An 18,689-nucleotide genomic window follows, 5' to 3' on the forward strand; every position below is an offset into this window, starting at 1 on the left:
CTGATCACTCCTGTAAGGTTTGGTGGAAATCCATCCAAAACATCATAAAATTTGACAAATCAAGGGCCATAACTCTAATGAAAACTATCAAATCTGAAAATATTTAAAGATATGCACACCTAGGCTTGGCAATGACAACTTTGTGAAGTATAATGTAATTCCTGCAGGTGGCATTAAAGCAGCTGCACAGATATGGTAACAATAAGACAAATCAAGGGCCATAACTTCACTGAAAATCACTGAACTGGAACAAACCAGAAATGTGAATAATGAAGCTTGGCACTGATCACTCCTTGAAGTTTGGTGGAAATCCATCATCATAAAATTTGATGAATTAAGGGCCATAACTCAGCTGAAAATCATTGAACTGGAAAATGCCAATGACATGCACAATTAGGCTTGGCATTGATAATTTTTGTTAAGTTTAGTGCGAACTGGCCAAGTGGTGTTGCACGATTTGCATGGTCAAACTTTGTGACAGACAGTCGGACAGCAAGAAAGCATTTTGTCTGAGACATAATAGAAATTATTTTAGAATTAAAATAATTTTATTTATTTTGGGAGAAATACGGTACCAAGTCGGTGCGGTTGCTTAGCAACAGGGATTACTCGGTGTTTGTCGTTTTATAAAAATTATAGAATATTACTGGTTCCCCATTACACGTCGGTATACAGTTGTAGCTAAGCAATTTCAAAAACAACTAAATACATCCAATGAAAAGACGTTTTGGTATAAATAATCCAATCATTGTTACCATGAACAATTTATCTTCTAAAGACAGCATAAAAGCACGAAATTACCGTGATATCTTCCTTGATTACACTGTCAACAAATAGCTGCGTCAAATTTAGCAAACAGGATTTAACAAGTAATTATTTAAGTTTTTTATAAGAAATTATGCCACGTAGACAGGGCGGAGGAAGAGCTCGACGGAGGGACAGAGCCAGGAGTCCTCCAAGAATCAACCAACGTGTGTTGAGAAATAGGGCAGCACAAAATCTGAGGGAACAAAGGCCGGAACGTAGACAGGCTAATGTCGCTAGGGGTCGAGCAAACAGAGTCAATGAAGCACGTGCGGTTGCCGACCGGGATCACCCTGCTGGCAATATCCCGGGGGCAGATAATCTGAGGGAACAAAGGCCGGAGCGGAGACGGGCTAACATCGCTAGGGGCCGAGCCAACGAAGCACAGGCGGTTGCCGAGCAGGAACACCTTGCTGGCAATATCCCAGGGGCAGAGCAGGAACACCCTGCTGGCGATATTCATGCGTTACAGCGGGAACACCCAGCGGAGCGGGACCCTGAGCGACAGCGAGGGCGGAAACGGCCATCGGAGGAGTTGGAGGACCTGGTGGATGATACCATCACAAACACAGAAGCCGGTAGGTCAAATACTATAGATTTTGAACAGATTTTAAGATCTTCTGGCTTAATTTCTCAAAACAATATTAGTTCAAATTTGACATCAAATGGGTGTAGCTCTATGAATCAAGCGGGTAATACAGCCTTTCATTCACCCGTCTGTGAAAATAATTTTCAAAACGGGACGAACTCTATTCTACCAAACAGTTATTCTAACTCTATAATACGTCTAGCGCACGATGATTTATCGGTGCACGTGCCAACTACTCTAAAACAGCAGATATGTCGAGGAGAATATATTAACTTAGCGCTACTTCTTAAGGGAGCGATAGAGTTGTCAGAATTTTGCAAAGGTGGAGTGTTTAAGTTAAATTCAGAGGGCCTTATTATATCTTCTCAAAAAGAATGTAAGGAAAATATCTCGAACATTGAAAAATGGACTGACGCATTTCTTATTTTTGCATCTGTTTATTTATCTAATCAACCGGATCAAGTATATGAATTATTGCACTATATGTACAACATCCGTGAATGTGCTACGCGTCAACCTGGCTTTGCGTGGAGAACGTATGATGAACAATTTAGGCTTCGCCAAGCTATATCTCACGCCCCGTGGTCACAGATAAATAACGACCTATGGTGGCGTTGTACACTTGCAAAGCCTAGCTCATCAACTCCACCTGCTGTTAGACAAAGTAGGTTTGCATGCTTGGACTTTAACGCTGGTCGTTGCTCATGGCCACATTGTAGATTCCCTCATGTATGTTCTAGATGTAATGGGCCTCATCCTCAAGCTGAGTGCAATCCATCAGTTAACAGTCAGGGAAATATAAACAACACCTCTGCTTTTCAAAGGCCCTTCCGAGGTAGAGGCTTTCAAAGAGGTAGAGGTTTCTTTAGGGGTCAAAACAACAGAAAGTAAAGGGCAGCAATCAGTAAGTCAAAACGAACCCTCTAATTTAGATGTTCAGAGTTTAGCCCCTTCCCCGATAAATATATCCGTTCTGGAATATTATTTACAATTTTATGATAAAGCTGAAGCCAGTTTCTTACTAAATGGTTTTAGGAATGGATTTTCTATTCAATACTCTGGTCCTAGGATTTCTCGTGATGCTAATAACCTACGTTCAGTTTTACTCAAACCAGACATTGTAGAAAAGCAAATTAGAAAGGAAATTGAGGCTAGGCGCGTGGCGGGACCATTCCAAGATCCGTATTTTGTATCGAATTTAATTGTTTCACCCTTAGGACTAGTGCCAAAGAAATCTCCGGGGGAATACAGAATGATACATCATTTGTCATACCCACCCTGTGAATCTATAAATGATTATATCGACCCGGCCCTCTGTACCGTACAATACACCCGTTTTGACGAGGCAGTAAATTTGGTACAGGCTCTTGGTCGCAACTGCAAATTGTTTAAATCCGATATAAAAAGCGCATATAGGTTAATTCCGATCTGTCCCGCGGACTGGGAACTACTTGGTTTCAAATTCAATAACAGATTTTTTGTGGACAAAATGCTCCCATTTGGAGCCTCAATTTCCTGTATTACTTTTGAACGTTTTGCCAGATTTCTGGAATTTTGTGTCAAGCTGAAAATGAAATCGGGAAAACTGATTCATTATCTAGACGATTATTTAGGGGAAATAAAACTCAAGATTCTTGTTCAAAAATATTAACTGTTTTTTAAAGAAACGATGTCCGAGCTAGGGGTACCGTTAGCAGACGATAAGACAGAAGGTCCCTGTGAGTGTCTTACGTTTTTGGGACTTGAACTTTCGAGCCGGGACATGTCTGTAAGGATTCCCATTTCGAAATCGAAGAAATTATCTCAAAAATTGAAGACATGTTACATCACCCCAAAACAACTTTAAAGAAAGTACAGTCGTTGATAGGGTCTCTGAATTTCTGCTGCAGGGCTATTGTGGTAGGTAGGCCGTTTATACGCCGGCTAATAAATACAGTTTGCGGTCTCACTAAACCCTACCATCACATTAGGTTGAAAAATGAGGTGAAACAGGATTTGACTATGTGGTTGACATTCCTTCGAAAGTTTAATGGTATTTCCGTTTTCCACGATAGGTTCTGGGTCACAAATGAAGATGTGCAATTATTTTCTGACAGTGCTGGGGGCGAACAACTAGGCTTTGGTATTTATTATCAGGGCCATTGGTGTAACGCTAGGTGGCCAGTGTCCTGGCATTTATCGGGTATTACGACAGACATTACTGTCCTAGAACTATTTCCAATCGTGGTAGCATTGTTTATTTGGGGAGATGAATTAGCGAACAAGAAAATTAAATTCAACTGTGATAATATAGCAGTAGTTCAAATTTTGAATAAATTGTCCTCCAAATCAGACCTTGTCATGTGCCTTGTTAGAATTCTTACCTTACGGTGTCTTAAATTAAATATACTTATAAAAGGTTGCCACCTTCCTGGTCACCAAAACGACATCTGCGATGCTTTATCTCGGTTTCAGTTAACCAGATTCCGGGAGCTAGCACCAGACGCAGACAGCACCCCATGTCAGGTTCCGGAATTTCTATGGAACGCCTTCAATCTAGAGCTGGACAACTTTTGCAGTCTGGAATAGCTCATAATACTCGTCTCACGTATCAAACTGGCATCACTGCTTTTGAAAAATTCAGATCCCTTTACAACTTAGATACGCAGTGGCCAATTCCTGTCAAGCATATTATTCTATTCATGGCATACTGTTTTGAAAAAGGGCAATCACCTAAAACAATCTCTACATACATTGCTGGCATAAAATTTTGTCACAAAATACATGGCTATTTTGATATTAGTCGGATTTTCATTGTAAGCAAATTGTTAGAAGGTTGCTATAGGTCTCGCAGTAAAAATGATAACCGAGCACCAATGACAATACGAATGTTATCAGAAATATGTGGGATCCTTTCTCATGTATGTTATGATTTTTATGAATACAGACTATTTAAATCAATATTTATTTTAGCTTATTTTGGTCTGTTTCGCATCGGTGAACTTGTTGTAGCATCCGCAACGCAAACACAGCATGCAATATTCTTATCGGATCTCACATTTATGCAAAACAACAAATACGTAGTCATAAGATTACGTCACTCAAAAACGAACCAAAGCAGGTTCCCAGTATTTCTTAAAATACCAAAACAAACAGGCGATCTGTGCCCGATATCTGCATTATTAGATTACATTTTTTCAAGGCCAAAAGTACAAGGACCGCTGTTTTGTCATAGTAATGGAACGCCCGTTACAAGAACTCAATTTTCAGCCGTCTTAACTAAATGTATCAGTAGGTCTAGTTTCTCAAATACATCGGTGAAAAGTCACTCATTTCGTATCGGCCGAGCAACAGATCTAAGCCTACAAGGGGCTCCTTCATCTGTGATCAAACAATTAGGCCGCTGGTCAAGTAGTGCATTTAAGCTCTATATTAGGCAATAAATATATGGTCAATTTTTTAAAAAAGAATAATTTTAGTCACGATGTCAGGGATCAAGACAATTTTCTGTTATAGATTTAAGCCATCTGTTTGTTCTATCATAAGCGGAACAATTATACTGTCATAAGCGGAACAATTATACAAGTATAATTGACGTGAAATGAAGCAGCTTATAATTAGTAACCAACTGAATAGCAACATAATGCGTTATAATATACCACTGTTTAATTTACTGGTACCGCATTATTGAATTTTATAATACAGGTACATTTATTGTCCCGTCAATTTGTCATTATTCCTTTATGTTTAGATGTATGGTGTCTGGGAGATTCAATAATGTACTGGGCGGGAAATCGTGCGGCTGGAACTAGCAAGCCAACTTTAAAGCTGAATACGACAATAGCATGGTTAGGAGTGCGTGGATTGCATTGGCATGATTTCCGACATACCGTTGAATATCAGGTGCTGTTTTGTAACTCGCCCCCCAAAATTATTTTCATACATTTAGGTGGGAATGATTTATCTTCTTTGTCAATCTTAGACATAAAAGATTATATTAAGAAAGAACTGAGTTACATGCGTGACGCTTTTCCAGATGCGGTAATTATATGGGTCGATATTTTACAACGCCGCATCTGGAAGGGTGCTACGGGTGGTTGGGTCGGAATAGAACAGAAAAGAAAAAGAGTTAACAGAATTGGTCGTCAGTTACTGAAAGATGTAGGAAATGTAGATGTTATAAGAACAGATATTGATGCCAAAACAAACTTTTTTCGCAAAGACGGGGTTCATTTGAATGATATAGGCTTAGAATTCTTCTTATATGAGATTAAACAGGCCATAATTAAACACTTGTAAGATTATTTAAGAATTGGGGGAGAAATTTCGTGAACAGTTTTCCGCTCAATTTCTTGTGGCCAAAATTCTTAAATTCTTAGGGGGGAACAGACGTGATTAGTTAATTTACCCTGTTTAAGGCTCAATTCTCGAGACGGAGCACTCGTCTGGGAAGGCAGGCCATATTTCAGGAAATCATTACTTTTGGCGTTCTTGATTGGAATCTATAGGAAATGGACCGTATGTTGGAATGGATTGAATGGTTCGGGCTTGTCATAAGGAATGGCAACCCAAATAGTTTGGAATGGAGGAATGCATTCGGGTTTTGCCCTAAGGATGGCAATCCCGTACGGTTGCAGTATATGGCCTCATCGTACTTGGCATGGATCGGGGTTTTATTCTTACGCAGGACGACTCGGCGAGGAATAAAATCTTCGATTCAGCTGCCATTGCGGTGATTTGTCTGTGGTATATTGCACTTAATGAATCATCGGTCCGCAATAAAAATTTTAATTAAATAAATAACACGTTCACGTCTGTTTCCCCCTTACTTGAGCGGCCAATAACCTTCCAACCATTTACTATATAAATGAGGCTCTGATTACTATTGTGTATTGTATACGCACTCCAGATTGTGTTTCATTCATTGACGAAATAATAATAAAAGTCATATGTTATAGAAATTGTTTTGTTTCGACTTATGAAATAATAGAAATTATTTTAGAATTAAAATAATTTTATTCATTTTGGGAGAAATACGGTACCAAGTCGGTGCGGTTGCTTAGCAACAGGGATTACTCGGTGTTTGTCGTTTTATAAAAATTATAGAATATTACTGGTTCCCCATTACACGTCGGTATACAGTTGTAGCTAAGCAATTTCAAAAACAACTAAATACATCCAATGAAAAGACGTTTTGGTATAAATAATCCAATCATTGTTACCATGAACAATTTATCTTCTAAAGACAGCATAAAAGCACGAAATTACCGTGATATCTTCCTTGATTACACTGTCAACAAATAGCTGCGTCAAATTTAGCAACCCACCCACCGCACCCTTTTTTTTCTACTTTTAATTTTAAGCCATTTTGTGAGGCGGAAGAAAACAATTTCTCTCTAAACAGTGATATAAAATATGAAACCTTATGTGCAATGAATGTTTATGTCGATGTTGATTTGACAACACTCTGCTGCTTTACTTCTTTATTTCCAGAAGTGTAATCTATATACAAATAATTGCAAGCTGTCAGAATGATACGTGGAGCACATTGATGGCCATCAAAACTCACGAGCCAGTAGATATACGGACAGAAACCATTCTTTACTCGGATGTTATATGTGAGGACAGTTCAGTGCTATTGCGTTACATGTCGTACAACTGTATTATTATCATGTGATGTGTTTGGTACGCTCGTGAAGGACTGGTACTTTTTATAGGAAATGATACTACTATATAAGTGTATTATTCTTTATATGGATGTGCTATAACTTTCAATACCAGCGATGGCTATTATGATCCACGTGAACTCTAGCTTATCAGTATATGTGTTTGTTGCTAACAACACTATAAGTTACTTATTTTCTAAGGATTGGTCTAAGTAAGATTCATCAGTCTTATTTAAACTATATATAACTATAAAATACTTTGTATATGTATTAATTGTTGCAAGTATAAATTTTAATAATTTGTCGCTCTATTGGCCAAAATTCTTAAATTCTTAGGGGGGAACAGACGTGCTTAGTTAATTTACCCTGTTTAAGGCTCAATTCTCGAGACGGAGCACTCGTCTGGGAAGGCAGGCCATATTTCAGGAAATCATTACTTTTGGCGTTCTTGATTGGAATCTATAGGAAATGGACCGTATGTTGGAATGGATTGAATGGTTCGGGCTTGTCATAAGGAATGGCAACCCAAATAGTTTGGAATGGAGGAATGCATTCGGGTTTTGCCCTAAGGATGGCAATCCCGTACGGTTGCAGTATATGGCCTCATCGTACTTGGCATGGATCGGGGTTTTATTCTTACGCAGGACGACTCGGCGAGGAATAAAATCTTCGATTCAGCTGCCATTGCGGTGATTTGTCTGTGGTATATTGCACTTAATGAATCATCGGTCCGCATTAAAAATTTTAATTAAATAAATAACACGTTCACGTCTGTTTCCCCCTTACTTGAGCGGCCAATAACCTTCCAACCATTTACTATATAAATGAGGCTCTGATTACTATTGTGTATTGTATACGCACTCCAGATTGTGTTTCATTCATTGACGAAATAATAATAAAAGTCATATGTTATAGAAATTGTTTTGTTTCGACTTATGAAATAATAAAATATTCTAGCTGTAACTAAGTTACCTGAAACTGCATGAATTAATTTACATTGGCAAAGTTAATTCAATTACTGTTAAAAAAATTAATTTAATGAACAACTTTTTAACAGTCCTCTGTTATTAAATCTTATATGTTTTGAATGAATGGTAATGGAACTTTTATCAAGTTCTAATGATGAATAAGTAAATATAATTAAAACCAAGTTTATCACCACTGATAACAATTCTATTCATTGCTTAAGACAACCAACCTGACTTGCTGTAGGTCTTTTCTGTGGATTCCAATGCATCATGTCCTTCATTAGATGTATAGCTTCTTGACTGGCATTGGGTATCAGGGTCTTCAGATTCTGGGGAACACATTGTGGCCATCGGAAGTTCATTGCAGAGGCGAGTCTAAATCCTTCATCCCAATCATCCTGTATAGATACATATCATTTAACAAGGGTAAAGTAGACAAAATAGGGTATGATAATAAGAGGCAACAACTGGTTTTTCAAAGAAACTTGGGCTTTGCATAAACCGGTGCTATAAACTGGGCTCACTGAAGAACCAGACTGTCTATTCAAAAACAGCAAGGCTGAGTTACCGTATAATGGGTTAATTCTGCAGACAAAAAATTCTGGAGTTTTGTCCTTAAATGGGCCTAGTTTATTTCTGCATTTTTTATTTCTGCGACCACTGAGAAAAGAAGGAATTAATTTTTGCGGTTTGCATAAACCGGAAGTGGAAGTAAATTCTGCACATAGGAAATAGCTACCGTATTTACTACGTCATAATTAACGACTAAATTGCATATGGTTCTCGTCAGTTATGCCTTGGAGGCATTATCTATTTATATAATGTTTGTCAAACTTTTCATAAACCTAGCGTGTTTTATGATACACACTTATAAAGATTACACACCCAAAACGGTAACAATTTATTTGTGGACAACAGATTGATACAATAACAAAAGCAATCAACCTCAATCAATACCGTGTGAATAACTTGACAGCAGACGAAAAACTCCAGAGATAAAGGTAACAGGTCATTATATTAAGCGAAATATCAAAGTTTATTTCGGTGTAAAAAACTTCAGCTTATAGTTTACATGTGCGGAATTTATTTCTGCGTGACAGCCTCGACCCGCAGAATAAGCAGAAATAACAAGGAGCTGCGTTCAATAAACGCTTGATGCCCCCGGTGGCATCCTTGTCGATACAAAGCAACCTAAGTCCAAAACGAGGTCAAGTTCAAGGTCAAACTGAGGTCAGGTGATGTCTGAAGATGAGGAATGGTCACAGGTTACATCTGCATTAGTATCAAGTCATTCTAGTAAGGGGTATTGATGCTAGACGAAATGGTCCCATTTGGTTAACCTCGTCAGACGGATGAACGAACAGACAGACAGGACAATCACTATATGCCTCCCGCATCAGTAGATGCCGGGTGCATAAAAACCCACAGAGTTAACCCACTATACAGTAGCTGGAAAAGCCTGTATCTATAAGGTTTATCCTTCTCTCTCTCTGTTTCTGGAGGCTTTATCTTGCTCTATAATTGTTCAGATCATTATGTGAATGTCTTTGTTTTAGGATGAATTTGGTGCTATGAGTGACTGCCTTTACACATTTTGCAAAATATGATATATAATATAAAGAGTTTATTGGGAATGAAAAACCAGAAACTAAGTTTAAATGCCATGTCAACAATCTGGAAGCATGTACATTTACATTAAGGTTTATAACAACTCATTGTACAGTAATGTTATGCATCCACAGGTTACTGGTACCACCCTCTGCACTTGGGCTACACTCTCCTGTCGATACAGGTCAGGTGGATCCAATAATCACTTAAGGCTTGCCATTTCCATTTAATACGCGGGTATTATTTGAGCCTGACTGTAAGGTCTGAACCTTATCTGAGCCACTCTTGAACCCACTTTCTGAGAGAAAAACAGTACTGGTGTTATGTGAGGGAGATAATAGAAATAACAACATTTGAAAGCTTCCTAAGTAGTTTTTTTTTTTCTCTTATGGGTTTTCATATTTCCAAATGTTCGTTTTCAATGCAACTGTATACAGGTAAATTTATGTAATACTGCAGTATTACAGTACATTGATCTATGATGATTTTCACATCCATTTATTAATAGTTTAGACATATTCAATTACTTTATACAATTTACAGTTTTGCTTTAGACAAACGCAGTTTCAATGCATCAAGAGAAAAATACTATTTTCTACTTGTCTGAAAGAAAATTTCAGCACAAGTTTATGAAATTCCTGTAAGACTTAAAAGAGTAGGAGGCGACTTCGTACATGAAATAGTTGTTAAATTTCCCGGTTTTACAGGCGATTAAATATGGTACAATATTATATATCAAGGGTAGCTTTAGGACTATAATTATGCTTACTTCAGTAAAGAAACTACTTCTCCATGCCAATGCAGTGAATCAGTTTTCACACTTTGGTGACAATTCAATAATCTGGGATAATCTTCACTTACCTGTTTTGGAGTTCCAAGCACTGTACAAATTTTAAATATTTCATCTATTTCTGAGCTGCCCGGAAACAGGGGTCGTAATGTGTACATTTCTGCCATTATACAACCTACTGCCCAGATATCTATAGGACTGTTGTAATTTGTTGACCGTAACAGCACCTCGGGAGCTCTATACCTGGTACAGGTAAAAATATGTTTGTTTGTTACTCATTTATACATTTTAGTACACAAAGGCTGACTGAAATCCCTGTTACAAAACTACCTAATTTGATATTTTAGGACATAATATTTTTCTGACACAGTAACGTATCAATGATACAGCAAATGATTCGAAGTCTGAACAGTTTCTGGAAAGATTCATGCTTCAAGGAAATTTAACAGTATATCCAATTTAACAATCATATCTTAAACAAGGTCACTATAAACTTCTGACAAGAATTCATGATTAAATGATCAAAAACAAGGACTGTTGAAGAACTTTCATTAGTAACTTCCATAATAACAAGTTATTCACTTGACCACATACCATCGTGTTGACACATAATCTGTATATGGAGGCCGAGATCGTATTTCACGAGCGAGTCCAAAATCTGCTATCTTACAACAATCTGGTCCTGAACACAACAAATTTTCTGGTTTCAAATCACGATGAAAGAAACCTGCAAAAGACAATATGTTTATTTTTACTTGTAATAAAAAACTGACTCAATATTGACCAATTATAATTCATAGTGAAAATAAGTGTCAGGATGAAAACTAAGACTCTGAAATGCTAAAATTACCTTTAATTTGCTCTTTATTTGTAGATCTTGTATGCATTTTAATGAAACTTGGCAAGCAAAAGGCATACACTACAACAAGAAGCTGTGCAAAATTTCAGCAATATAGGTTTATTACTAAAGAAGTTGCAGCGATTTGAATTTTTCACAGGTTTAAAGTTTAAGTCTTAATATCAGACCTCAAATGTTGATGAATACCTGCCTAGATCTTGAAGTAAGGCTTTTCTCAGTACAAGACTTTTGTGAAGTAAATCAGTTACCTCACACTAACTTGTCTCCTTATAATTATACAAAAGCTTGTTCTATGCAGATGGATAAATTTGAATATGTTCATGTACATATTGTTTGATATAAAATGTATGTAATACAGTATATCAGATATATACCTGACTGAGAATTTATATCTGATATTGAGAAATAACAAACTGGTATCAAATATGCAGACTAAGTTTAGATTAAGATTAGATTAATTTATTTCAAGCCGACTGTAAAACAAGTTTTATTATATTTCAAATTTCACTGTTGATGGCACTTGCCAGGGGAGTATGAGAAAAGAGAGGTCAGCTAAGCACCAAGCAAGGGAGCTACTGGTACCATATTTCATGTATTCTGTATGAAGCAGGCAGGCAGCGAACCCACAGCCTCTCTCACTCTATCACTAGGCTACTGCAGCTCACAACAATCTCTCTACTATACCAGATTTATATACATGCAGCACCCTTTTCATGACCAACTCTTTCAAAAGTGCTTTAAATACAAAACTGTATGTAGCTTCTATGAAATTGTTTCATAATCTAACCTTAATCTGAGCTTGGTCAATAGTCTGCATATTTGATACCAGATATATACTCTATCTGTGCCACAGGTAAATTTCATAAAATATAAAAACTTTGAAATGACTTTTTATCTACCTACAAAAAAGTTACAAAACATCTTCAGTTGTATTCTGTGTCAGCTACAACATCAAATGTTTTTATTATAACCTATCAAAGCTCTTAAGCTTCCCTAGCAACAGGACTTCTATATTACAGTAATATTCCATGCACTTTGATTTACGCTGGAAGTTTGTCAACTTAACAAATTATTCATAACATGAACTTTCTAAGGTGAAAATAATTTTTTTAAATAGGTCAACAATTATACATAAAATTTAACTTTTCTGAAAGTGATTACCAGGTATATTTGATTTTTTTTATCTACTGATGACAAAGCATGATGGGAAACAACTTCCTGTTTCACATTTTAAAATGAAACCAAATATATAACTTTTAAATACGACTGAAATGTCAAGTCTGGAAGGCTGCCAATTTCTGCAATGTCTTTAACCTGATATCACTGTCACACTTAACAAAATAAATTTAAGATAAACATTATGACAATCGCAATAAAAATAAATTTCAAGTAATACTCTATAGAGCTACATAAAATATTCCCCGTAACTTTACCCCTATGATATCCATTTAATGACCTAAATATTACAAACTTATGAATCATTTCCTAAGTGACTTAACATGATTCTGTATATGACTGAAGTACTGAAATATTTACAACAAAACCTAATGGTGCTTTATAAGAGACCACATCACTAGCAACTTTCAGAAATGTAACAAACAGAATGATTGCATGCACTTGTGACGAGATCACTAGAGGTTAATATGTTAATATAGTTGAGGTTAATATTGACTGCAAGTTTTAATGAGATCCCTTTAAAATTCTTCAGTATTTACCTCAAGATAATTAACCTTTACCCACCTAACATTCTAAACTAGACTGGTCTATCATTCAGTTTTGTCAGTACCACTTCATATAGACTGGTCTATCATTCAGTTTTGTCAGTACCACTTCATATAGACTGGTCTATCATTCAGTTTTGTCAGTACCACTTCATATAGACTGGTCTATCATTCAATTTTGTCAGTACCACTTCATATTTAAATGGGCGTTCACTGAAAATTTGTTGACTGAATAGCGAACAGTGCAGACCATGATCAGCCTGCACAAATGTGATGAAAAGACATGATAAACAGACAATTCTGACATATTTCAGATACATTAAACAGAAAACCTTGGGAAAACAGATCCAGGAGAGGAGGTCGGGAAAATCTTAATGCATACTATTTTATATTAATTCAAAGTAAATTGTATTCTGGTTACTTATTCAAACACATTTGTTTGAAGTGCACACTTAAAATAATTTATAATCCCATAAAATCATTAAGTCTATTTAGAGTATATCTAATCCCAGGATTATAAATGCTTCGCCTCTTCAGGGACGATCAAGACCAGAAACACACAATATGCATGGCTGTATTGTAAGTTATTAACATTTTAGTGCACTGTTTAAACCAATATTTTTCTAAAAGATACATGTCCCACCCTAACAGTAACCGTCTAATCTCCTGATCTTTACAGGTGTCAGCTAGAATAACACACAACATACAAATCCACTGACCCTTTCAGCCCTAATATTTTATTTATACAATTAAGCATTCTAACATAGCACTTGTATAAAGAACCATGCATGTATCAAATGTCAATATTGAACTTCTTAACAGACATTACTAGATTATAATCAAGTAAACAAAGCTAGCCTATCTTAAACTATAAAATTCTGTATCCTGTACAGTAGGGCTTAAATTTCAATGTACAGTTTTCCTATAGCTCAAGAAGAGAAGTTAGATTAATAATATGAGCCACAAAATGAGAAAACCAACAGAGTGGCTTTGCGACTGGCATGGATCCAGACCAGCCTGCGCATCTGCACAGTCTGGTCAGGATCCATGTCATGTTCGCTAACATTTTCTCTCATTGCAATAGGCTCTGAAAGCGAACAGCATGGATTCTGACCAGACTGCGTGGATGCGCAAACTGGTCTGGATCCATGTTGGTCGCAAAGCCATTAGGTTGGTTTTTGCATGGTGCAGCTCAATTATCTCTTTGATTAATAATTAATTACCTTCACTCTGTATATATTCATCATTTTAAAAATTAACACAGCTAGCGACTTAAGCTTTCTGTCCCTTCTTTAGAGACATTTCTTTGAGAGAGAAAATACTGACAACTAATGTGTTACAGGGTAATTTATGGATGTTTTAGCTTGGGGTGGGGGTGGGGTCATATATGAAGCAATCCTCTGATTTTTTTTGATTTTTTTTTGCCATTCAGGATTAGTTTATTATGGAGTTTAATATTCTACAAACTGGTCTTGCCTTCATTTTGATTTTCTTTTGGTTGTTTTTTTTGGGGGTCTATTTTCACTAAAAGTCACAAATACTCCTCAAACACAACACAAACTTACCATGTTTATGCATGAAAGCTAAACCTTGTAAAATTTGGTACACTACATTTCGTATAACTGACTCTGGGAATAACTTGTCCCTGAAAGATAAAGAAGCAAAATTATCCAGTGAAGTGAGGATTTCTTTCTATGATACATACAAGACTGATATACTCTAAAAGCCTGAAATTAGTGTTCTTTTGCCTTCCAGTTGAGTCATTTTCATTAATAATATGTTCTTACAAACATTAAAAGAAGCGTAATTATGGCAGAGTTTGGGGGCTTACTAAAGTTTGACCTTACACCAAAAAACCTCAGTGTGGTTCATCCATGATAACCTCATTTTCTTACTCTATTTTGACCATTTTTGATACCATAGTCCACAGAAATGTGTTTTAACCCTTATTATGCTGGTCAAGATTGATTCTGCCTTTGCGACCAGTGTACATCATGATCAGCCTGCACATCTGTGCAGTCTGATCAAGATCTGCATTGTTTGCCATTGAGTCTGTATCTTTACCCCCATTTTAAAAGTTAATGGTACAGTCTAACTTGAAAGATGGTCAAGTTTATTGTAGAAATTTAGCACAGTAAGGGTAAAGCTTCCAAAAGAGCTGGGTAAGCATGTAAGCGAACCTGTAATTAAAGTTATTAAACCATACGCGGGCTTAGAGCAAAACAGTTGTAACTTATATGAAATAAAGAAGGAGTTACAACCATTTTGCACTAAGCCTGCGCATTAGCACCCAAACTTGGCCAATATGAGGTGTCAATACTTTTAAAATCAAGAAACATTTTTAAGTAATCTTTATTGAACCTACACAGTAAATTTGTTGTTTTTTTTCAGATTTTCCTTTTGCAAAACCTGATAGTATAACTTCAATCTCCTTCATCAAGTGTAATGTGTGCAATCAATACACAGTCATATACTGTTGCAGAAGTTATCAAGATAAAAACTTGAATATAAATAAATAATCAAATACAGTCTGTGAGCTATAATATCCTAGTACTACATCACATTATGGTCCCAGTCTAAACACTGTATCATAACCTTCTTGCTGTGATTTCAGAATGATGGGCAAGTGTAGTGCATTCAGTGCATCCAAATCAACTGATATGATATGATATTATACTTAAAATCTGTATAAATAAAAGTAATGGGCCTAAATGTATTCACTTGAGCGCTAAATCTCATCTCATTCAATATCAAAAAGATAGGCGAAAGTTTTTAGAAGGTATGGATAGTACACACCCAATGTAGATTTAAAGAATATACTTAATCCTCCTTCGTAAAAAATTTCTATATTATACAGAAATTACATTAAGGACCAATAAAATGTAAGTGCTTTAGTCAAATGGTCATAGAAAATAAAAGCCTGAACATGAGACAACCTAACTTTTAAGGGTTAGAATTACGCTTTGAGAAACAAAAATCAAACAACACCAAATCATAGAAGGAAAGAGTTGTTTAACATGAAAATTGAACAGCATGTAAAACGTGTATATTACTTTACGAAACAAGTGTCAGTATACTGATATAAACATTGAATTCCGGAAAAGAACTGCCTAAAGGGGCCCCACTGCCTGACAGTCAAAGGCCTTTAAAAACTCACCATTTTCAAAGAACTGTTACACATGTTTGTTTTGATGAATTTGTTGGCACCTTTTTCTCAACTTATATTTAAAATATTCGGAAAAAGTTGTCTCCCTTTGAAAATGAATGCCATTTGTACTTAAAATATTCGGACAAAGTTGTTTCCCTTTGAAAATGAATGCCCTTTGTAAAGAAATAAAGATAAACAATTGCTGAAAACTGTGTTCCACCTTGTTATGTGAAATTTCACCACTCGCACGCTGTTGCAAATCCATCAAAACGAACATGTGTAACAGTTCTTTGAAAATGGTGGGTTTTTAAAGGCGTTTGACTGTCCGGAAGTGGGGCCCCTTTAGGCAGTCCTTTTATGGAATTCAATGTTTATATCAGTATACTGACACTTGTTTCGTAAAGTAATATACACGTTTTACATGCTGCTCAATATTCATGTTAAACAACTCTTTCTTTCTATGATTTGATGCTGTTTGATTTTTGTTTCTCAAAGCATAATTCTAAACCTTAACTGATATCATAAAATAGTCCAGTCAGCTTACTGGAGCATACTGAAATGTTATGGCACATCAATGAAACTATTGTCATTAATCAAATATTTACCAAGAAATGCTACAACCTATACTTCCACATTTATTACTGTCATGAGGCAATCTCACAGAATACTTTGTTGTGTAAGTTTACTGAACATTCCTTCGGAACAATAAATATAGCAGTATGTAAAGATCAGACATTATCTGTTTGACGTGTATACTTGATTAATGAATGGAAGATCATTTAAAACAGAATATTGGAGTTGGGGGACTACTAAGTGCATCAGAGCCTTTAGTCAATGATGAGAATATTATGACACTTGGCAAAAGTTAAAAATACTTACGCCAATTAAAAAGCAATTAAGGGTAATTTTTTCAAATCCCATTAAAAGCTTGTTCAATTACCGGTAACTTTTTAAGCAGCTGTACATGAAAAAGAATAAAGTTGAATGCTTAAACATAAGAACAAATTGGCATGGCCTATACCTGAACACGCCACAGATATTGTGACAATTTGATTCCTTATTGATTAAATTACAAGGACTTTTTTATTTACATATACTATAAATTACCACATAACTTGGAATGCATCCAGGTCACACACTGAAAATATCTAAATGCCTTTAACTGACTTGAGATAGTGGGATATAAATTTATTGAAACAAGAGGGCCATGGCGGACCTATGCCACTCACCTGACCTTGACCCTCTGACCTTGAATATGTCATGATATTAGGCATGATGCAAGGTAACATCAAGCGAATCTTGGTAAGACGTCAATTTTAAGCTCATGGTCAAAACCTTGTAAACAAACTTGACATATCAAATATTATCATGTTTGGCTATTAATAGCAGCTCTTGGTATGGAGTTAAATTTGAGAGAGGTCCATACCAGGATGCTACATTCAGTTTGGTATGAGTTGAGAGAGGTGCATACCAGGATGCTACACACAGTTTGGTATGATTTGAATGAGGTCCATACCAGGAAGCTACACACAGTTTGGTATGATTTGAATGAGGTCCATACCAGGATGCTACACACAGTTTGGTATGATTTGAGAGAGGTCCATACCAGGATGCTACACACAGTTTGGTATGATTCTCTGCAGTTGTTTCAGAGAAAAGCTTTCTGTTAAAATTAACAATGGCAGTGTAAGACTGACACCAGAAGCCTACTAATAACCTTTGAGTAAATGTAAATATGGCTGTATGTCCTTATACCAGTATAAGGCAGACACCTTTCACAGTGAGCAGAGAAAACATAGAGATAATGCCATACTGGGCACAAAAGAATAAACAACCTTGATGTAGTAAAGCCAGAAGAACAGTCCAGTCCCATGTGACTTCTGAATTTTAGATTTCATTTTCAACAGCACTGTGTCTTTTCATAAATACAAATAGGGACGCTTTTTAATGAACTGCAGCACTATAGCTTGTCTTTTCTTTCAGCTAACCCTATGTATTGCTTCTTTTCAACATATACTCAATAAACTTTAAATGTATTAATACATAACACTTATTTTGGTAGTCATCTGGTAAATTCTTGCAAAATTCTTCTTGCCAGTTTGTTTTAGGAAACTAATATGAAATACTTAGTAGCCAAACTATCTACTTAATACCTATCGGCTACGACTAATTTTACACAACTACTGGCCCAAAGCTATTCTTAAATACCCAACATAGTATATACATGTATTATATAGTAATACATTTTTTATAATGCACAATGCATAAGCTTATTAAACAAACTCACAATTTTGTAGTCCTGGTAAAAAAATAATATCAAAACAAAATTCACATTACTACATTTCAATTGTCACTATAGCCTAAAATACTTCAAAGTTTTGTATTTCTGATGATGAAAACACTGATGTCTAACTTGGCTATAACTGAAATCAGATCTCTTGACATCAATATCAATATTGGAAAAAATAAGAAAACATTCCAATTTGTCAATTATCATTATGAGCAAATTACTTATTAGTTGAAAGGGGAAGGCTAATATATAGACTGTAACTGGGGT

The 18,689-nt window shown here is 36.0% G+C and overlaps 2 protein-coding genes across 5 annotated transcripts in view; one reads left to right on the forward strand and one right to left on the reverse strand.

Moving 5' to 3' along the window:
- Positions 1-18,689, reverse strand: part of LOC123523783 (serine/threonine-protein kinase ICK-like) — a 46,633-nt gene that overhangs the window by 16,000 nt on the left and 11,944 nt on the right. For all 3 annotated transcript variants that reach the window (XM_045301436.2, XM_053539574.1, XM_053539573.1), the window contains exons 5-8: positions 14,550-14,629; positions 10,999-11,131; positions 10,476-10,647; positions 8,237-8,404 (exon numbers count right to left, since the gene is read on the reverse strand). In XM_045301436.2, the coding sequence (XP_045157371.2) occupies positions 8,237-8,404; positions 10,476-10,647; positions 10,999-11,131; positions 14,550-14,629 (553 nt within the window). The remainder of the gene's footprint in view (positions 1-8,236; positions 8,405-10,475; positions 10,648-10,998; positions 11,132-14,549; positions 14,630-18,689) is intronic.
- Positions 522-7,982, forward strand: LOC123557080 (uncharacterized). 2 transcript variants are annotated; one of them, XM_053539576.1, is made up of 3 exons: positions 522-1,382; positions 5,124-5,275; positions 6,866-7,982. In XM_053539576.1, the coding sequence occupies exons 1-3, from the start codon at positions 899-901 to the stop codon at positions 6,905-6,907; spliced, it is 678 nt and encodes a 225-aa protein (XP_053395551.1). In that variant the 5' UTR covers positions 522-898; the 3' UTR covers positions 6,908-7,982. The 2 variants fall into 2 exon arrangements, with proteins under 2 accessions (XP_053395551.1, XP_053395550.1); XM_053539575.1 differs by having other exon boundaries at positions 5,124-7,982.

This window comes from Mercenaria mercenaria, chromosome 3 (genome assembly GCF_021730395.1).
Source record: "Mercenaria mercenaria strain notata chromosome 3, MADL_Memer_1, whole genome shotgun sequence".
Classification (NCBI taxonomy): Eukaryota; Metazoa; Mollusca; class Bivalvia; order Venerida; family Veneridae; genus Mercenaria; species Mercenaria mercenaria.